Source organism: Manduca sexta, chromosome 12 (assembly GCF_014839805.1).
Source record: "Manduca sexta isolate Smith_Timp_Sample1 chromosome 12, JHU_Msex_v1.0, whole genome shotgun sequence".
NCBI classification, from domain to species: Eukaryota; Metazoa; Arthropoda; class Insecta; order Lepidoptera; family Sphingidae; genus Manduca; species Manduca sexta.
Genome location: NC_051126.1, coordinates 12,701,560 through 12,725,493, shown reverse-complemented (window position 1 = coordinate 12,725,493; position 23,934 = coordinate 12,701,560). Strand labels below are relative to the sequence as shown.

The window sequence follows — 23,934 nt, the reverse complement described above, 5'->3', positions numbered from 1 at the left end:
TATATAAAACGGACAAGCTGGGATATCGCATTAATCCAAAAAAACGATGAGATTTTGAGGTTATAATTGATAGTAAACATTGAAAACTTTTCAATGTTCAAGGAAGATTTATAGTCCTATCATTTACGCTTTAAATATGCTTTTTATTGATATAAGTATCTATCTAATATATATAAGCCCTAAAGATTCATCACTATGTAGGTATCTGATTATTTTTATTTAAATCAGGCTATTTTAAGACTTGATTCATATAATTTTTATAAGTAAAAGGTACCTAATTATGTAGTTATAGTATTTACATCCTCTAAGAGTACCCTTCAGATTTCATGTATTTTCTATATATACGTACGTCGTACGTATTACCCGAAGAGACAGACAGAGGCGCACTATTGAGCATTCACGCTTCCTCAGAAGCATGGCATATTTTACACACTTTTGGTAGACTCTTAGGGCATGTAGGATTAAATTAAACAAATAAAAAATATTTTTAGTTCATATTATTTATTTCCTCATCACCTACATTGTTTTATAAAATATTATCTGAGTATTGTGCAGGAGGGTTGTTGTTATGGTATTATTTATCAATTCAGTTTTGCCAATCACAGTCACCGAGTCCGGAGTTCCAACATTCTATTACAGAGCACGCAGCTTCTACTAACATTGTTACAGCTGAAGTATGTATACTGTATAGGCTCTTGGGCCGTGGTCCAACATGCTGTACATATACGATCAAGGGCTACAACCTGAAAAAAAAACAAACAAACACATATTAATATTGTGTTACACAGAAAGCAGATTTATGTATTCAAATCTTCCAGCTGAATTAAATGTAAGAAACCTTCAAGCATAAGACACACATTTTTTAATCAACAATATACTTGCTAGTTTGCTCTTAAGTTGCCACAGCCACATGCTAAAGTGTGTAGTAAGTAGTATACAGACTCTGTTCGCTGTCTCCACGCAGTTACCAAGAACAGGAACTGAGGAGCTAACTAGAAGTTTGGCGGCAGTTAAACTTGTACGATTAAAGAAAAATGTGCTTGCCAAACGAGGCGCTGTCCATTGTTGTATACAATGGCGAATTTGCTCGTTCTCCAACACCATGGATCCGCCAGCAGAGCCACAATTAATGCAAAAAGCAATTTCCATTTCGTATCCGTTATCAATGCCAGGTAAATTGTTACATCAGTTCACAAAGTCCAGAAATCACAGCCAGTGTATGTCGATATCGTAATCAATTGCACAGAGTCTTTATAATAGCCGTATCGTCAATGATATAGTGAGAGTCAGAGAATTATAATATATTATATGGAAAATAAGAGTCTAGTTTATTTGTCTCTGATGAGTGAAGTGTGAGTGACATTAAATTGAATTGAAAAATGAAGTAAGAATTAGGGGATACTACTCGACTAGATTCTGGATCGATTATATCGATCATTTATACAAAAATCGATTTTATTCAACATAGGGTTATTTTTATTCGGAAAAATATTTAGCGGGACCCTTATCCCGGAAAATCTTTCACACGGGCGGCTCCGATAGTAATTTAATATGGAGAGAGTTTGAGGCTCCCGGATGGAGGGAGAGAGAAGAACGCTTCTTTTTATATGTATAATTCATAAATATTTTGTACGACAGAAAAATAAATGTTTGCATAATATATTATGCTCTGCTATCTGTACGAAGCCAGGGCGGGTCGCTAATATAGAATCTAAATAAACAAAGTAAATCAAAAACTAAAAAAAAACTTTTTTCATCGATGACTTGATCTATAATCAATTTAGTCCTAAAACTAACTACTTATTTATTTGAGACGCATCCACTGCTCGTTAAATATTATTATAATAATTAAAGAACATATCGCCTCACAAATCGAATATATTAAAATGTTTCAATAATCAATTATCGGTAATTAGATTTATCGTTTTGTCAAACCGGTACATCTCTATACACAATTAGTTGTAAACATGTCGGCGACTTTGACTTTGAGTCGTTACAAAACTTTTATATATTCATTTTGGATGGAGCAGCTTGTCCGTTTTATACACATACTTGCAAATAATATAAAAATATACATAAATAATTATAGTGCTAGTCAAACCTTTGTTGGTTCTGGGGCCGTTTTCGACAATGTCCCATACAATCAAGGCAAGATCAATTAAATCGGATACATTTCATTAATGATTATCTCGAAAATTGCCGCCACGATGTTCGAATTTCAAATATGAAATTCATATTTGCCTCCTATCCCATTTTAATGAGGGCAACAACACGAAATCCAAGCTTCCGAGGCGAAACATTATTTCTGCCAAATTATTGGTTATGGGCGGTCAGAAGCAAGCGATGCATTATCGGATCGTATGTCTTTGTTAATTGCTTTTTTAATGAAGCGTCTGAATTTATTATACTCGCTTTTGCTTGTAGGTATATGTTAGCGTCCTTTTTCGCTAAAACATTATGCTATTTTAAGGGAAGAAGAGCTCTTCCTCACGATGTTTTCCTTCACCGTTAAAGCGAACGATGAATTCACAAAGAAAACACATATGATTTTTTAGAAGAGTCATAGGTGTGTGCCCTTGGGATTTGAACCTGCGGACATTCGTTTTGGTAGTACGTTCCACACCCAACTAGGCTATCGTCGCTTTTATTGCAACTAAACTGAAGCATATTCTGCAGCCCTGCTAGTTAACAATATAATTAAAAGTTGGATGATTTCTTCGGTGCCATATGTTGCATTCTTACGCATTATGACTACCGTGCTGAGGTCTCAAATTCGTTCCCTGGTCCGGCCAAAATGTATCTGTTCAGTCTACTACTCGGTGCGAACGCGAGTCTGGATTTTTACCTGGAAAATCATAATAAGCTCGCCCTTATCTTATCTTAGTACCTACATGGGCTTTAAAATAGCAAAATGTGCCTGTATAATCTTTACCTACCCCTGAAAAGTCGCGATGTATGTACAAACTTGAATACCTGCCAACCCTAACCACGCAATCATTGTTACCAGGGATATACCTGCCAGTAAAAGGCAGGTATCTGATGTGGAGCGACTCTGGAGTGTGGCAGATCTGCCGGTACGTGTTCCAGCCGAACGTGACCATCAGCGCGTCGAACGCGACCACCACCACCGCCCGCCCGCATGACATCACAGGAATGGTGGGGATCTATATTACAAGTAAGTATTTTATGCTTTGGCATAGCGCAAACTCTGTGGAATTGATAGCAACTACAGAAACTGTTAGGACATAGCACAGACGCTATCTTTATAAGAACTGCAGCAAATGTCAATTTCACGGCAGTGTCGTATTCCTCGGTAATACGGTAATCACCGTCACTCAATTTTAATGATCAGTAGCCATTTTTTTTATTTGGTTATTGCTCAAAAAAGTAAGTGAATTTTAATATTTTCAAAAACCCCTCCGCCTAGGAAAACAAACGATTTACAAAAACTGATGATCAATAAAGTGTAATGACGTTTCTAAATACGACAGTAAATCGTAAATAACATTATAATAATATGCATTGACGGCTGGACGTATCATCTATACTATTATATAAAGCTGAAGAGTTTGTTTGTTTGTTTGTTTGTTTGAACGCGCTAATCTCAGGAACTACCGGTCCAAACTGAAAAAATCTTTTTGCGTTGGATAGCCCTATGTTCGTGGAGTGCTATAGGCTATATATCATCACGCTATACCCAATAGGAGCGGAGCAGTAATGCCTAATCTCAGGAACTACCGGTCCGAACTGAAAAATTATTTTTGCGTTGGATAGCCCTTTGTTCGTGGAGTGCTATAGGCTATATATCATCACGCTATACCCAATAGGAGCGGAGCAGTAATGGCTAATCTCAGGAACTACCGGTCCAAACCGAAAAATTCTTTTTGCGTTGGATAGCCTTTTGTTCGTGGAGTGCTATAGACTATATATCATCACGCTATACCCAATAGAAGCAGAGCAGTAATGGCTAATCTCAGGAACTACCGGTTCGAACTTATAAAAATCATTTTGTATTGGATAGCCCTTTGTTCGTGAAGTGCTATAGGCTATATATCATCACGCTATGACCAATAGGAGCGGAGCAGTAATGGCTAATCTCAGAAACTAGGAGTTTGAACTGAATAATTCTTTTTGTGTTGGATAGCCCTTTGTTTCTGGAATGCTATAGGCTATATATATCATCACGCTATGCCCAATAGGAGCGGAGCAGTAATCGCCAATCTCAGGAACTACCGGTTCGAACTGAACAATATTTTTGTGTTGGATAGCCCTTTGTTCCTGGAGTGCTATAGGTTATATATCGTCACGCTATGACCAATAGGAGCGGAGCAGTAATGAAACATGATGCAAAAACGGGGACAATTTATTAGTTTTGAGAGCTTCTGTTGCGTGCGCTGCGTAAACGGTTAAAGTTATGCAACAATAATGTATGACGGGATTGTTCCTCTTAAAAGTTCTACAAAAATATATCATAAAACAAAAGTCCCCCGCTGCATCGGTCTGCCCGAACGTGTTAAACTCAAAAACTACCCAACGTATTAGGATAAAATTTGGCATGGAGACAGTTTGAGACCCTGGGAAGAACATAGGCTCCCGGGAAAATATATAGCGTGACTTTTATAACGGAAAACTTTAGCCCGAAAAACTTTATAACGCGGGCGGAGCCGCGGGCAAAAGCTAGTATATTATATTGATGATACTATGTATTGCATTCCATTTTGAAATGTAGACGTAATCTTTGTTAACCATAAAAGCACGATTTTGGATTCATCTTTGACAATTTCTGAAATTCAGAATAGCTCCCTAGTCCACATATTAGTTGGAATACAAGTTATATTTTACTGTACTGGACTTTCCACGGCATGTGAACCTTTTATATTGATGCAATCACTAAAAACCCTTTGAAATTACCGTCGGAACTATGAGCGTTCGCAGTGCTTGATGCGTTGTTTACGAGCTGACTGAACACCAGTCTGAAAAGGCCTATCGACTAATCAGAACAAATTGAAAATGGTATTCTATTATAATAATTTTAGTTTATTTTGCATGTTTTTTGTTTGGTAACATAGCTGAACGCGCTTTGTGAATTCTGTGTTTTTCGGTTACATTTTTAAATTTACGTTTATGTTGGTAAAATGTGCTAGGTGTAGTTATTTGACAGTTGTTAGAAGGTCACCGGCGGGCGGCAGGGGCTATCCGCCTTTAATATACGTTGTACTTGTTTAGCATATTGTGGTAATCCCCGGGATGGACGGCAGCGTGGAAGGTAGGCATCATGTTACTGCTGAGGCACTAGGCGGCACCGCGCAGGGGTGGCTTAGACATTTCCGTCGGAGCAAGCCCGTAGCCGACCCTAATGCCCCAAAGAGGGCCATCGTAGAGTTTTAGTTAATATGCCGTGTGTTGTATATAGATAGGGTTTGGGACTCAGCCCGGCGGTCGAGCGAAAGTCAACATCAAATCAAGGATTTGAATCTGGGAAAATTCGTCTCGGCAGTCCGCAGCTCCACATCCAACTAGGTTATCCCCGATTAACTGATACTTCACACGATATTATCGTCCTCTGCGCCTTGTGGAGTGGTTTAATCGTCGCTTTGACATCACTTTGAGTGTTTCAAGTGCCACAAAGTACGTGGGTAGGATTGTTACTTCGAAACTCCAAATCTCGAGCGTGAAAATATCTTTTTTTACGACTATATTCAATGATTTTGAGTTTTTCTACTCAATGTTATCCTAGTGAAAAATGCCACTAGTTGCGCTTCTGCCTATTTTTCCTAATTTTCCCTTTGCATTTTTCCCACGAAAGAAAAATGCCACAGTTTGTTCATTCAATGTATTGTGTCGGTAAATTAATCTCATTGAGGGTATATAATCCACGGCCTCTTGTTACACATATAAGTACACCATGACATAAAGATAAAGAGTTTCACAATCCAAACACATAAATCCCACTCTAAACCACAGCTCGTTATAATAATGAGCTCATTACCGACTTATCTCACGCACGCGAAATGCTATGCCTAATAGCAAGTAGTGACTGCACCAGTGCAACACGCCAACATTTCGTCACTCAATTAGCATGCTCAAGTATTTGAGTGCCAAATTGGTGGAATAGAGTTCTTGTGATAGTTTGTCTATGTTATTAGGATTCGTCACGTATACAGATGATGGTATAATTAGAATTAGTGGTTGAAATTCGACCAATTTAATATATATGTAACAAAACAATTCTTTATGAATTGAATTATGCCAAATCACACACTCCTGCGCACAATTTGCTTAAAATGGAGTAAAATTTTTTTCTACACGTATTAATATAGATATCTGAGTATCAGAGTGATGAGCGATTTTCAGTGATATGTACAGTCAGCTTTCTCTCTACGTGTCTTGTGCGGTATTTACTTGCTGTTAGGATCTATATTCCTATTTATTCTTCTCAATATTGTAATGTTTCATATCAATCAGCCTGTCGCCGTCTACTGCTAAACATAGATATGGATATATGTTTTATTTTTATTTTAAAAATATTCAAATATTATCGCCTAAACAGTCTTTTAAAAAATATATTACCATATTATATTTTACAAATTTCATATCGCTTGATATAGAATCCACAGGTTTATTAACTTGTATCATTATCCTAATGCAATATGTTAAACTATTAGCACACCCAACTAACTACGTAACTACGGTGACTGCGGAAATGGGCCTTGGGCTTCATATTAACTAGGCTAATGACTTTGTTAATGATGAAAATCTGCTAGCGAAGAAAGTCGTTGGATCTGAAAACAGTTTGATAGTTTAGAAAATATCAAACGCAAACACACACTCATGCCATTTGTCGTCGATGGGGTAGACAGAGGTGCAACCAGAGCACTCTTTTGTCACCATGTGTGTTCTGACCCATGATGATAGTGCGAGCCTCGCCATATTGGCCATAAATTTCAGATTCCAAATTGATACTGAGAAGAAAACCAAAAATTTGCCCGACCCAGCATTCCAACTCGATTCCAGTAAGGAATTCGTACAGCGCACGGATACAACTACGCCACTGATGTAGTGAAAAAATAATATATTCAGAAGTACTGCGAAACAAATATTTTTTAAGTTACATTTTGCTCGGGGCTCCGGTCGTGTGATGTTTTCTCGGAATAAAAACCTTACTACACCCTCTTATCGAGATCAAAAGTAGCTCATGTTTCGATCCGTAGATTATCTGCGTGCCTCTTGTTCAAAACCATTCAAACGTTTGTGTATAATCGGCCAACGGGCATCCATCATTTCCTTTTCTCAATATTCGCTCCGTATACACTTTTCCACTATTATCGTAAGTCTTAATTTTATTTTTAAAAGAAAAACACAATTTCGCGATGACACAGGTTTAATTAGAAAAATTAAACTGTTACTATCACACAAGGGACCTGACTTCCTGATTTCTGATTTAGTTGATGTGAAAGTAGCGATTATCACTCATCGCGAATGCCAACAATTATTTAAATTAAATTGAATCGAGTATCTTTTTTGGAAAAGTGGCAAATGAGCATTACTACAATGGAGTATTTCAAAAGTAATACAATGTAAAGACAAACGCTGAGGTTTTCTTTCCTTACATATAAGACAGGATTGTGATAGTTCGTAATATACCTACTGATATCTGTTAAATGTATACACATTATAAAACAAACTCCCCTTTTCAGTCTGTCTATATGTTATCGATTTTCTCAAAATTTACTGGACGGATTTTTACGAAATTTGGTATGGAGATAATTTAAGACCTGGGAAAGATTATAGGCTAGTTTATATCCCGTAAAACTCGTTCAGGGGGCGAAGCCACGAGCAAAAGCTAGTTATTAAATAATTTTATTTTTTTTTTATAACAGAAGGTCAGGAAATTAGTGCACTGCTACGTCATGTGGTTCTATGTGATTTAAAGTTCCTGGTGGCATTATTATGATTTATGGAGGCTTAATAACAGCCAGTCAACTGCCTCCAAATATTTAAAAAAAAAAATTGTATGTAGGTTGAATTCTAAAACTGAACTAAAATCTAAACGATCATAAATCGTTACGTCATTTAAACACCAAACACTTTTTATTATTAACCAGGTGAGTGCGTAAATCATAAAACAATAGCATCGATGTTCAAATTTAAACCTAATATATTACGGGTCTGCGCGGAACGTTCTGACAGGGGAATAACTGTATACATAAAGAAGGTGAAATGTTTGAAAATTCAACGGTATTTTCGCGTTCCTCCAAACTGTTAGTTTATTTTTCCCCTGCCACCTTCTGTTTAAGCTCTCTCAATTCGTTCATTATCTCGCTAGTTTACTTTACTTCGCTGTTTTCTTTTAAAAGCTGGTACACGCTCGATTCAATTAATACCTACGTAAAGCCGTCCGTATACCAGAGATATAATAAAATAAATCTCTCCCCGATTACTTCTGTTTTCTCAGAGACAATTGTTTGAAGGTTTTAATGGGAGAATGGTACGGTGTTTTTAAATGCAGCTTGTTTTTTAGAAAGCATTTTTATTTTTATGGCAATTAAATAACAAATCCAGTGGATTCCTCACGTAATAGTTAGACTCCGGGCTGATACTGAGCAAAAAAAACAAATATCACCCTGCTCGAACTGGGATTCGAACCTAGGACCTCAGAACGCTGCAGTACTGCGCATGCCGTGGGTATAACTACGACACCGAGGCAGTTAACACCGAGCTACACATCAGTTAATAAATATTAACCTTTCCATACAATCTTTTAAAGTCCAAAATATTGTATATAGTTCCGCTATGCTCTCTGAAATATCGAATATTGTTTCAAATATCCATTGAATTCAGTTAAAGTCGATTAAACGTTTGCGATAGCAGATGTAGACAAAACAAACGTAGACCAAACAAACTCTGGACAACAAGAAACAACTTATATTTCGTAAATATATTTACGGTCTTTTATTAATAACTAATTGACCCGACAGACGTTGTCCCGTCTTAACTATAAATTTGCAGCGAGCATTCTGTCAACCGCTGACAGTTATTTCAAACAATTGACAGTTATATAAAAATAATATTTTCGTTAAGTTTTCCTAAATTGTCTAATTTTCCGCGCAATTTTTAGATTTTTTTCTTTCATAAGAACCTTCTCCTGACAATAACAAACACAACAAAAAAAAATGTGAAATCGGTCTAGCCGTTCACGCGTGATGGCGTGACCAAGGGAAATAGGGATTCATTTATATATATATAGATTTTCTCTTCATATTTGCAAAGTATGGGTTGCCAGATGTTTCTGTGTTAAGGTAAAGTTTTGGGTATCTAACAACCGCTCCCCTCCTGATATCCTTCGGAGAATATTTTGTTACGTCATTAAACGTAGGATACGGGGTATGGCATACGTACAATGTATTCTGGTACAATTTAACATTGTTAAAAGAAAGAAAACATTCAGATCTATTGTTTGTTATCTGTATAACATTTATGACACGTATTATTTATTGAACTAAACCATATAATGATTTCTTATGTTTATGCGAATGTTGGACTTTGAAATAAAACATTTTTTCGCATTTTATCGCGGTGTTTTATATTATAATTTTCTTTCCGGGCGTCCAATGCCTCAGACTCGCGTCACCATGAAGGCTGCAGTCTTCGAAACGTCGGGAGAAAAATATTAAATAAAAACCGCGATATAATCCGAACACTAGTTTTATTTCAAAAAACCATGTATATAACTTAGTAATAATAGTATTAGTATAGTAGGAGGTAATGACCATGGTCACGCAGGTTGCCGGTTCGTTTTCAATATTATAGCCATGTGCCATATTATCATTAACTTTTAAATTTAAATGTGTATTAGGATGGTAAAGACAAATATTTTGGGGCAATGTGCATACCTTAGAGATATGCATATGTGTGTGGTGTCCAGCAGTGGCACAAGTTATATGAATGTTTCTAACACAAAGTTTCTAAACGTCATGAACATCTAGTTTCTAAATCCAATTGTAGTCAAAAAGTAATATATTGCTGTTTCGTTCGTAAATCATACATTTTAGTAAAATCACTTCAGCGGTTCGTCGTAAATCCGCTGGCGCAGAGTTGGCAGTTAATCGTTCACAAAGTGTTTACCTATTATTAAAACTAACAAATCTATCGCTATTTACACACTCTGTGACGTTGATACCTCATGTGGTCATGTGAGCTGACGTACTTAGGTACAAAGAACCTGTTTTTTATTGTATAAGTGTCTAGTAGGAATTGATCGCTGAGACTAAAGTCCCATAAGTTCAAAAGCATACACATTACACACTCCTAACTTACCAAAATTCAAAATGTATTCTTTGTCAATTATAGCTTGATTAACAGTGAAGAAAAATATTGTGAGGAAACCTACATAGTTGTGAATGTCGAAGGTTCGAGAAGGCAAACCCGCTTTGGATCAGATGGCCTACTAAGCTAGACACATTAGTTGTCTCTCGCCTAAACGCTCTGACTAGCGGAGACCCGGTCAACAGTAGACCAGTAAATTATGCAAGAGTTGAAATATTATAATCACTCCCTCCCACCAGCAATTGACCTAAAACACTGAAAATGTATTCTGCAAGCACATTGCGAAAACTGCGTGCGGTTCCGAATTAATATGAACTACACGCTCTCAATATTATTCTACGCAAGTACGCCATATCTTGGTTATTAAATCTTGTCTCAGCTATGAGGTCGATGGTAAAAAATCTAATATCTAGTGTATACGTGATAGCGTTTGCGAGTCTTCGCTTTATTATTTCCATGCAGTAATTTACGTAGGTTCAGAATATTAAATTTCAAGAATCTATTTGTGCAGCTATATATATATATATATATATATATATTATAGGCTCGCCCCCTATCACATCATGGGACGGAACACACTTGGCGAAAAATGGGTGCCATGGTTGCGCCTCTGCATACCCCTTCGGGGATAAAATGCGTGATGTTGTGTGTGTATTTGTGCAGCTAAGTAGTATACAAACAAAATTGCTTTTAATATTTGACATTGTAGTCAGTTTATGTGTGTGGTGTCATTATGTTTTATAATATGTCTATTTTAATTTCTCAGTATAGAGCGCAGTTCGGTACAATGCAGATGTTAATTATTATAATAATTAAACTTCATAATAATTCGAAGTTCTCGATGATGCTGCTGTTGTTTCAGGCAATTCTAGCCTTAATCTTCAAACAAGCTACTCACTAGCTTATAAAATTTGAAACAAAGAAAAAATCTCAATGTAGTTAAGATAAAATATACCTCTTATATATTATCTAGTAATGCCATTAAAGAAACACATTATGCCCACGATGTAATAGAATAACATCGGCTTTGATTGATCACAGCAAGACGCAAGCATCCTGCAGCGAAAAGAAAATAGGGTAATATTGTAACATCCACTAGCACTTTATCGTGAGAGTTTTAATTTAATGATAACGATATTGGTATACTTGAAAATTATGTTGATGATTCAAACGGATGCTGAGATGATATGTAGATACTGTCAGTTTGTCGCCAAGAAATGCTTGTTGCTAATGAAGTTGCTCAAACATTCATTAGTTATATAAATGATTTGTGTTTTGTTGTACTGTCAATTGTCGAACCATGCAATGACAAATTGACGCATTTACGCGTTTTTCTGTTAGATTATAAAAAGTAGTAATTGATAGTTTTCCTCCAAATATTAAACTATCTTACATAAGGAATAAACCGAGTTATTAAAACAAATAACTGGCAAGTAAATGCTGCAGAATTGAAAATAAAATTCAATACGCGTCAGTGCCGATTTGAAACGGTACGTGTCCGCGGCAAATAACAGGAATCTAACATGGCTCAGGTTTCTCGTTTTACAAATACTCGTGTTTTAAAAAAAGGTTCCCGATACTAGGACAAAAAAGATATCCAGGGAAACCAGACGTGTGCAGCTGAATTCCGGATATTCCTTTTAATTTTATTTTACTCTGTTCTGGTTGTTTTTTGAAGTGAATAGCGAGAGACCGTTTTCCTGGTTCTTAAGTATTAAGAAGATCAGTCAGAAATACTCTTTGCGCATAATTGCATAAATATAACTATAACTGTCGCACTCAAATTATTCGTCACTAAAATTTAATAGCCATTTTCCAGTATAAATTGCAACTAAGATGATAATACTAAATGTTCGGTTCTTCTGCTCAATATTAGTCCGGAGTCTGGAAATGTTCCCGGTAAATGGAAACAGGCCCGCTACCATTACATAGGACTTTAGATAGCTAGCGAAATGTGGGTATGTTCACGACTGCCTACTACTACTTAGGAGAGGAAAGGTGTGATGTTATAGGTATATGTGTATTATGAAATATGCTTGCTAGTTTAGTTGCTATGCTACCTTATGATAATAATATACATTAATTGTTTAAAACATAAAAACAAAAATAATTGATAAAGTGATTGATAATTTCCATGATGATATACACTATCCAGGGTTAATAAAGCACCATTGTTTCCAAACATAAACGAAACAGCACACAGATCCGAAAGTAAAGATGTAAATCAACATAATTTAGTACGGGTATGACCGTTTCTCATTTATAAATTATGTCTGCACGTTGAAAAACATCGAGATTCCGCTAAATCACCACCAGGTGTACTCGATTACATTCTCGAAAATTTACTAAAGAAAACTCTGCCTGATCGGTCGGTTAAAGAATAAACACTGCCGGCACAGCCCACACAATTAGATTTATAGTCAACGATAAAAATACCACATTGGTTTTCTTTTAAGTCGCCAACGAGCCGAATCCAGAAATCCACGGCAACCCGTCCCGTAAATAAATAAACAATGGTGTATGTAAACTCTGAATCGTCAGTATTCAGACTATTTGTTACGCTATTAACGATGCAACGTCACTGTAACAGGAATAGATGTTTGCCGAAAATGCGATATGTCTTGCTCAACGAGTTCACTCCATCGGTTTATTTTTGTTTAACAAGAATCTGTTTAAATAAATATTGGGGATAGATATGGATTGTTGGCCAGGTTTGTCTACAGCACGACCACTGTCTTACAGGAAATCGAAGTTAAATAACAGCTTTGAGATCGATATTAAATGAAATTGTCAGAGCTGAGGCTCCGAATCCAAAAGCTATTTGGCCTAATCATTTTTCGGTTGCACAAAAATATGTCTTCAAACTTGCATTGCGACAGCTTAACATGATTATCCTATATTTCGAATCTAATATGACAATAATCTTCGAATCAAAGGTTCATTATGCTGATCACACCTTTACTGATCAAATTCTCGTACATTTGATCATAACTCATGAAGTCATGACTTATTTTTTATTTAATCTCTCGTACAATCTGTTCAACCTACAAGCCTTTATTAATCTGTTACCTCGATCTTTGATGATTCATCTATTAAATTAATGCCAAACTTTAACATATCGGCAAAATTTTATCCCATTTTTACATCCAAATGTGAATTTCAAGAATGAAGATCTTTTGATTTATTATTTAAAATGTAAAAGTTTGTATGACTGAATTTGCATCACGCATAAACCGATCAAATTCGGATAAAACTTGGCACATAGCTGGACCAGAATGTACATTAACATAAAGAGTATTTTTAACTACGTGAAAAGACACAAAATACTTCCAAGAGGCACGCGGGTGAAGTAGAGACTTTCCCGCCCTCACACCCACCACTACAACTCCTATAAACCAGGATCAGTAGTCGCACGCATCTTATGACACTGAGCAGTGAAGCTAGGCGAGTCTCAAGGAAAACTAATATGTTATTATCCCGCAACGAAATTAATCAAATAGAAATAGAGGAGTTGGAAATATGGCGGGTGAAGTAACAAGCAAAAGCTCGTATGCATATCTATTTAAGATAGGCTATTGCGTTTCCCAAATCTATTTACAAACTTCCGGACGAATGATAATCGAGCGGAGTTGTAAGGAATTCAGTTTGCATTACAATGCTTATTTAGATTCCATTGTCTATGTGTGGGTGTGTTCCGAAAGTTGCCATTTTTGGACGAACGCCAATACTACTGATGTTTACTGTACATTGTTTTGAGTGTTATCGTATGCTAAGTGCTGTGGCAGAGATAGAATTTAAGGTTCCCTTTTTAAAGTGACAGATTCCGGTGATGATCTGGCGCTGTTTCAATTACTGGTATTTATTTTGAAAGTGTAAATGTTATCGTGCTGATGGAACGTTTTTTTCTTAAGGGCTGTTTTATAAATTTTAAGTAAATTTTATTTGACAGTCATCGTATTAAACTAATTTAGGTAATAGCCAATTTAATACAATTTATTTGAGAGCATAGATTAAAGTGTGATTTTAGTTGATCGGCTTATACATTTATTGTTTATATTTTATTTATATTAGATTATGTAAGTAAATCTAGGATGTGAAACAATATGAAACAATACTGGTCGTAGGGTATATTTTATATCCACCCGGATAGCGACCACCGAACTCAAGGTTTAAAACCCGCCATAGTGGCTCCAAATATGGCAAATCCCAAGGGCACACACCTCTGACTTTTTTAAAATCATGTGTATATTCTTTGTGAATTTATCGTTCGCTTTAACGATGAAGGAAAACATCGTGAAGAAACCTGCACATCTGAGAAGTTCTCTATAGGAATTTTGAAGATGTGTGAAGTCTACCAATCCGCACTAGGCCAGCGTGGTGGACTAAGGCCTAATCCCTCTCAGTAGTAGAGGAGGCCCATACCCAGTGGGCAAGTATATAATACAGGGCTGATATTATTATTATTATTATATAGTGGCCCAGATAAGTGTGTCGCGTTCCGGGATCAGTCTGTGTATATCCGGTTCCAACAGGACAGCATAATTGCGTCGACCGGCGGGTTATCATCTCTCCTCAGTAGACATTCTATTGGACCCCACTCTTCTTATCATGAGGTGCAGTGGTGGAGGGATCACACGAGAAACATTTACTCAGAACTTATAAAACATAGAATTATTATGTGAATTGCCATCGAGATGGTTACATTTTACCGTACGTAAGACTTTCTTGTCTTATTCCGATCGATTCAAATATTTATTAAAGAAAATATGAATACATCGACATTTTTGGCGAATGAGCATATTATTTATTTACTTTTAAAATGTACTCTGAAATTAAAATTATCAAAGTATCAAAGTATTTTTTAATCTTTTTTATATTTCAAATAAATTTACTCAGTATTTGACGTCATAATCTCATTAACAGAGAAAATATATAATAACTTATAAGGGTCTTGACAATCTGCTCATGTTGTATGATATCACCACAATAAAGAAAGTCCGACAAGCAATATCCACAAACTAAATTCTTTCTCTATATAAATTCTTCGGAATGGGAGCGAGTGGTAGATAATTAAAAATTGTTCTTGAAACGAGGAAAATAATATTGTTAAGCCGTGTTAAGAAATCGATAAAATCTTATGTAGGTATTGATGTGTTTAACTTCTAGCAGTATAATAATTATATTTTTTGAAGATGCCCCTTCAACTAACACCGTGAGAGATCTGCGAATGTTATACTGATCTCCCACGGCTTAGCGTAGTATGTATAGGGAGTAGACGGGAAAGAAGAAAGAAGAAGAAAAGCTAACGTGGGGGGGGAGGAGAAAAGAGAGGGATGAGGTAGTGGTTGCACTGGCAGTCGCTGGTGATATGTTTTAATTTGTGTTTATTTATTGACTTTTGCCCATCTTTAAATTTGAAACTGAAATGAGAGGTAGCAGTATAATAGATTTATCATTGTCTCATTGGGTGACGTTCCTGCATCATAGTCAAGCAATAAAAAAACTCATTAAAATCGTAGTACATTGGCCTTATCTATAGTCCGATACTGTCCTTTCATGAATAATTAACGTTCAATCATCTATCATTAACCATTGATATTAATTTCCGATAACTTCCAATTACGAAATAGACAATATACTATACCGATTATGTACAATAGCATTGCATCACATTTAATTACAAACATACTACACAATGTATTGCATATGTTATATGTTGTTTGCCTCAAGTTGAATTAATTGATGGGTCCAATTAGAAAACGGAAATGGACCGGATAGACCGGACGTAGTTCTAGTTCCAATTTGATTACGGTTCGTATTTTATTTACACATACGTCTAGGGATCGCTTTGACCGGTCAAAAAGTAATGAAGCGAACATTCAGGTTCTATCTATTTATTTATTTATTTAAACACTTTATTGTACATCAACACCGTAAGGAATAAATATACAACAGAGATGATGAAACAACAGGAAGTACAAATGGCTATTTTAAGTCTATTGAAGGAGATAAATTTACATATGTGTTATACGCCTCTATCCCTCAAAGGTAGGCAGAGAGTATGGATTGTCTCTTTGCACGATTCTGGCATACTTATTTCGGTTGCTCACCTTCATTAATCTTTTCATGCATTCCCGTCGGTTCAGGGTACTTTTGACCTGGCCTTTACTAAGTATGTCAAATATCTGACATTTGAAGGTTCGGTTCGGTCGACCCCTACCGGCTCTTGAAATAAGATAAAAATAAAATTCGTTTTTATTTCTACATCAATACTACAAAATAGGTTTTTGAAGGTTTAAACTTTAAAGTCTGTAAACAACCCACGGTTCAATTAAAAATTTTGTTTTTCAAATACACTTTACAACAAATAAGTTAAAATTATTCAATTTGGTACTTAATCCCTCACGCTTAGTAGTCTACGTACACTGCCAGTAGCCAAGAGAGGAGATTATAATCTCGTAATGAGAGAGTACAACGCTTGGAACGTGATATTTTAAGTGGCTTGGCTTCGGAGCCAGTCATTTATGCTCTGATGCTAAACGAACAATTTACACAAACTAGGGATTAACTGTGATTTCATCCGCTTTATATTTTCACATAGAAGTAAGCTCACGGCTTTATGTTCAAAGAGGGAGAGACGACCAGTGCTATTTGTCTCCAAGAAACGGCCTTAATATATATTCCATTATCTAAGGAATATAGAAGCCATAGAGTTTTCTTTCGGTAATCTATGGTTTTACTGTTCATATTAGTAGCTTACCAGTATTCTCTTGAAAGAAGTAGACAGAGGCAGAAGTAGTACACCCAAGGTATTCCAAGACAGAGACATACTGATATGTTAGCGGCGCCAGTGATGCAGTGATTTATATTTTGATATTTTAGCGTCCATGTGCAATAATTAAACATTAATCTAGCAATTTTTATTTGCGGCAAAATTACCACACTGATGGTAAATGGAGCGGGGTCCAATAAAATTTCGATTAAAGAGAGATGATTACCCCTCGACAGTTGACACAATTATGCCGGCCGTTAGAATCAAATATACACAGGCTAATCCCAAAACGCGACGCACGTGAGCCATTATGTCGAGTTAACACCATGTACGGTTACTATCGGAGCGGATATAAAATATATCCTGCCACCATAAAATTAATTATTAATTAATCGTTAAAAACGCCAACTCCATTACTATCATTCCAACAGTACCATTTGACGCACAAACAACACTTTTCTATTCCTGTATCGTACATAACTCTTACATCACAGCATATAAATCACGGATGAATTTAAACCGCTGTATTTTAGCACGTGATAATGCTATACTATGACATTTATTGTTGCTGACTGCTACTGCAACGGAAATATCAAAGTTAATTACCGTGATTGTTTCTATTTAGATTTTGTTACGGGAGGTTATTATAGATATTTAATTACTTTTAGTTAGGAACAATCTTCTTTTAAGAGTAATATAATAAGCTACAATAGCCTAGTTGGTTGTAGAATGGGCTGCTGAGACGAATGTCTGGAAGTTCAAATACCAAGGGCACATACTGACTTTTTAAAATTATGTGTGTATTCTTTGTGGATTATCGGTTACTTTAAAGAAGCAAGGAAAACATGGTGAAGAAAGCCGCATACCTCAGATGTTCTTTTTGGAATTAACAGGGTGTGTGATATGTGAAGTCTACCAATCCGCACTAGGCCAGCGTGGTGGACTAAGGCTTAATCCCTCTCAGTAGTAGAGGAGACCCGTGCCCAGCAGTGTGACAGTATATAATACAGGGCTGATATTATTTTATTATATATCGCATCGATCCGTATTGATTTATATTTATTTGTGAGTTTAAATTTCGATGAAGGTAATTTCATTAATTCATTTAATTTATTATATTAAAATGTCATTTGAATTTGAATCTACCGCTAACCTATCTATGGTTGATTAGAAGAGAGCTTTCCCACAGTATTAAATCCGTCTTTACACATTTGTATTTAAAGTGCATAAATAAATGAATAAACGGTAAACAAGTAAGTAGATCTTGATAGCAAGTAATTAGAAAAGAGCAAATGGCTTGTAGTTTTGTAGTCAAAGTCCAATCAAAATTCTTGTGATCTGGACCATCTTAAATCATATCAGTTTTTTTTTCATAGATGACACTTACATTTTTACTTTAAAAAATACCAGCCCTTTTACCAATTATAAGAAGCCATTTAAGAAGAAGGGAGTTTAATCGCCCAAAGCAGCTAAACAATGAAATTATTTACTTTAAAAACTTCTTGATGCGCCAACATAAATTCCTCAAAATTATCCACATTTTCACAATCTCTATTACCGCATTTCGGGGCCTGTTGGTGACACGCAATTATATTCGTCTCCCGAGGCCCATTCCTAAGAAAACTAATTAAGTTGTTTCTACACAGGTGTTGCGCGAAATTAAGGAATTTCCTTTGTTTCGTATATTTTGAATACATTTGGCAATGTTTTTTTGTAGTATTTTTAAGATGGAAATTAATTTGAAGGTTTTGGTAATTATTTAAAAGGTAAAATATAGGAGTAAGGGCATAATACGTAGACATATTGCGGCTATAGGAATTTGATCTTTAAAGCTGTTCTAAGCACTATTTCCTAATTTAGTTTTAAAATTATTTTTTAACAAAAGTTATTACCAATCCTAGTATAGAAATTATCGTTAATTTTATATAATGTCTGCCTTGGTGGCGTAGTTGTACTGCAAGCACAGTATTAGCCCTAGTATTAGCCCGGAGTCTATTATTTGTGCCCGATATGGCGTTAGCTTACCCCCTATCAAATCATGGGACGAAACACTTGGCGAAAGGTGTGTGCCCTGCTTGTGCCTCTGCATACCCCTACGGGAATGAACGTGTAATGTATAATTTGTTTGTTTTTTTGTTATATAATCTTTCAAACGAAATTGTTTCCGCAATTTTGAAAATCTATAAATAAGCTGTAAATATAAAAACATCTTTAACTCATTCTATTCCTACAAGTAGTCAAACATCGAATTTATAAATAAACAAGGTAATTAATTCTGTAGACACCCATGTCTACAGCATTATCTACTTTAAAAACTTTTATTGAATTTATCAAAATACGCATCAAATAATCACTTTGATCGTAAATATTTTAGTGTCACTTTTATATTGGGCCATCATGCCACGTTTCTTTGGCACTCAACCTACCTAACTGTACACTCGATTTTACGATCACAAATAAAATTCAAAGATAACATTATACTGTATCCGTAACAGGCAATAAATATTTCATTCATGAATTAAAAATACTTAATTTATAATGTTTTAATGACTGATTTTTTTGTTCACTTTGTTGGATTAATATTTTAAACGTAATTAAAAGTTACAATTTATTCTCTCTTTATTTTTCGTTGCAGCAACTAATGTTATTTTTATTCTACAATATTTTTACTTTAAAGTGCGTAGTAGATTCAATCTGTAAACATATTTATCTACAGCAGTCCATAATACAGTAAAGTTATAGACATACTAGCTTTTGCTCGCGGCTTCGCCTGCGTGAAGCAGTTTTCCGGGATATATTTTTTTCCGACTTACTTGATATGTATCGTTATATTATGGCCAAATTACATAAAAGCATTATAAATTGTAGCCTATGTATTATTCTGATCTATATTCAATATTACTGTAATGTTTCATCCAAAACCGTTCAGTAGATTTTTCGTGAAAGAGGAACAAACATACATACATCCATCCTCACAAACTTTCGCATTTATAATATTAGTAGAATTTATCTACAGCAAGAATCGGTTAGTTGTCACAGAAATTAACGAGTAATAAGAAGTTTCTTATACTAATTGCATTTCGTTGTTGATGACCTGTTCGAGTTTCAAACAACCCCTACCATCCCTTATGTCTATTAATATCTTTTAAGGTTGACGGATCCTTGATGTCATTCTGTGCATTAAGCAGTTGAAATCATTGAAATAAAAAAATCTGGATTTCATTACGATTTATTGATCCTGACGTTTTTGAGGCTCTTCAGCATTCATGTTGGTGGATCGGACTGATGTGTTGGAAAATTCTAGATTTCCTTACGATTTCCTGATCTTCATATTTATAAGCCTCTTAAGCATACATCATGGATCGAACTAATGTAATGGTCGTTTTAAAAGTCAATGTTATGTTAACTATCTAAAAAAAGAACACGCGAACGATGTGTCTTCCTCTTAATAGAGATGATAAGAAAAGTGTTATTGGACATATCCTTAGTCATAGTCTCATTAGAAGTTTAAGTTAAATTTAATAGTCTTAAGGCTAGATTATTGATAAAATGATGTACTACATATAGTAGGTACATCATAGAACAAAAAAAATGTTAACTATCTGCCTTGATTTTAAAATTTATTTATTTCTATATTTGCCAGCTTATACCATAAGAATATTAACATCAAATATTTTACCTTTTATAATTTATAAGACGTCCACATTTGAAAGTTACGTCTGTAATTTCAAAAAGTATGAGGAAGTGGAAAATTATTCCACAAATGGAAACGCCAAAACCAACTGTGAAAAATTGGGTGCCTTCGCGATTTCCCGGAGCCTTTCACGAATAATAGAGTGAAAATATGTTCGAGAAATGATATCAGTGATTTCGTTTTATTGAATAGATATTTTATTCTTGCTTCGCCTTTGTAGCGTGTTGAAAATACATACGTATTTTAAAGAAAAAATAATATATCATTTCCGACAGTAAGTTTCATACGTATTTAAAATCAGCACTTTTTTCTATGTTTTTTTAAAAAAGATAAAAATTTTAAAAAAAAAATGTTGCTTACCCGATTAGCCTTTCAACCGTCGCTATAATTATTTTGATTTGATTATCAAAATGGTTATATCGACTGTCTCGGTGGCGTAGTTGTATTGCATGTCCGGTACAATAGCGCTCTGAGGTCCTGGGTTCGAATCCCGGGTCGGGCAGTGATATTTGGGTTTTTCTGCTCAGTATCAGCCCGGAGTCTGGAATTTGTGCCCTATATGGCGATAAGCTCGCCCCCTATCACATCATGGGACGGAACATACTTGGCGAAAAGTGGGTGCCTTAGTTGCGCCTCTGCATACCCCTTCGGGGATAAATGCGTGATGTTATGTATGTATGTTATGATTATCAAAATAACTATAAAATAATTCATATATTTTTGAATCATAAATATTCTATAGATTAGATACAGACCTACTCTACGATATTTATATCCTATAAAACCTTGGTTGGAAGATTATAAATTTTACAAACTATAGAGTAATACAGAAGTTTTACTCAAAATAAAAGTACTGTCAAATAAAACTATTCTTCAGATCTTATCGCGATTTATTACAATTTGCGATATTTACCTAGATTTTACAATTATTAATATACATTTTTGTATTTGTATAAAAATTCGTGATGGAATCCAAAAAAACAGATTTTTTAATTTCACATTCGCATAAACATAAGAAAATGTTTAAGAAATTTCAGGTCAAGTTCTCCGTCTTACAATAAAACCTCTACAATACAGTACAACGACCTCGTATGACGCATAAAAGTTACTATCCGCAGCTTTGAACTGGATTAGCCTCTGATAATATAAAAATATAGTAATTGCCTTAAAAATGTATCAGGATACCTAAAACAATTATGTTATTATTTAAAAAAATTCTACATTTAATATTGTTTTTATTTTGTTTAAGTTTTTATTTTATTGGTATGTGTTGAAAGTAGGTATAATATTTCCACCATGGAAAAGAATATAAACATTCTTGTGTTTCTCAGTCAGTGTAAACTTAAAATAAACATCAGTCCTTTATCCTCAAAGGGGTAGGCAGAAGAGCATCTAGGATACCGATTGTTGGCCCTGAGTATTCCGTCCCATGATGTAATATAACACTTTCTCCTACCCAGGAGTCGAATCCTGAACCTCAGACCGATGTCGTAACCGCACACACAATTATAATAGAAAATATTATTCAAACAATTAACCGAGGGATCATCGTGCTTCTGTGTTAACCGATTTCATTTGTCATCTATCATATCGATAATGCAGTCATCGATGTAAATAAACATGAAATAAACAATGCAAGTCATTGAATCTGTCTATGTCCGAGATAAATGGTTCGGTCTGAAGTTTCAACACATCGATAAATGGCGTACGTCATGTCGATCTGTGTTATGTTAACAAAGGTTGATAGACTCGCCCTCATCACATTATGAGACGGAATACACATGGCGAAAAATGGATGCACTGGTTACACACTGCCCACTGTTTCGGAATAAAAGTGTGGTTTGTTTTGTTAACGTGAAAATTAAGCCCGCAATTGACTACCGGCGGTAACGCTGCCTTCTTGAATTAGTTATGCCTCTATTAAGGTATAATGAAACCAAACAAATTTTTAACCTATATTGTTAAAAGGCGTACCTAGGAACGGTTCCGCGCAACTATTTCAGTGTAACAAGATACTTCGGGACCGCATGCGCCGAAGAAGGCTACCGTGGGTTTTGGTTGGTATGCCGGTGTAGGGTATAGGGTTAGAGACTCGGTCCAATGCTCGCTCGGATGATGCTATACTCTTGAGTGTCGATATTGGGCCGTAAGACCCATGAAACCAGGGTAACCGTTGAACTCACTCGCAATTGGTGGTAGCGACAAAGCGTTTTTTCCCGCGAAAAAACAAAAGACCCTAAACCTTAAATAAGCCACAAATTCTATTCTGCTGAACTCAATGATATATAAATGAAAAATACAAAAACATTAATTACCTAACCAGAGAATAGATCCCGTAACCAACCCTATTTACAGCCCACTGCTACTTAAATCACGATCAAAGTAAATTTTCTCTTTATAAAAAACATTTTACCAATATTTCATAATCATCGCTTCATTTTATCCTTTCACGTTAACTTGCACTCAAGTATCCATTTTGCAAATGTTTCCACATACCCTTCCACACTCTACAGCACTTAATAAAGTATATAATCTGAACAACGTGGTCAGGTCAGCCTCAGGGCGCCAGTACCTCGCGCTTTTGTTGGCAATATTTGCTTTAAAAATATTTTCGAACGAAAATAGATTTCTGAAGTATATTTATCTGAAAAATGATTGCACTGAGCACCTGTGTGCAATAATTGGTTTCTAAATTTAAAAACAAGTAAACATAAGGGGTGAATATAAGGGGCTAAACAATAGAAACTTATTTTGAAAATATTATTTTCATCAAACGGCAGATTTTTTTTTTAAAAAAATTGTTTTACACATGATGTGTATTTTCAAATATAATACTAGGTGTTGCCTGAGAATTCATTTATTTAAAAACCTTCCCCCAATACATTTCGCTAACATTGCCATTCCATAGCGCAATCTACACAACGCTGACTCCATCTATTTAAAAAAATGAATAATTTCACATGAGATCAAGTTATCGGGATAGAAAGTAGCATAAATTATGTAATTATTCAAATCCATTTAATCTCTAAGTTACCTTTTAACAAACATCCAAACATTTTTACAAACTAAATATTAGCAAGAAGTAAAATATCTAAAATGAGATTTTAGTTATTTGTGGATAAATCTCAATCTAACTTTCCGT

The 23,934-nt window shown here is 35.3% G+C and overlaps 2 protein-coding genes across 2 annotated transcripts in view; one reads left to right on the top strand and one right to left on the bottom strand.

Moving 5' to 3' along the window:
* Nucleotides 1-23,934, bottom strand: part of LOC115452130 — a 318,239-nt gene that overhangs the window by 98,412 nt on the left and 195,893 nt on the right. The gene's annotated exons all lie outside the window — the stretch shown is intronic.
* Nucleotides 3,008-23,934, top strand: part of LOC115451980 — a gene marked incomplete at its 5' end in the record, with an annotated part of 35,626 nt that continues 14,699 nt past the window's right edge. The window contains 1 exon segment of the mRNA XM_030180409.2: nucleotides 3,008-3,175. Coding sequence (XP_030036269.1) covers nucleotides 3,008-3,175 — 168 coding nt within the window.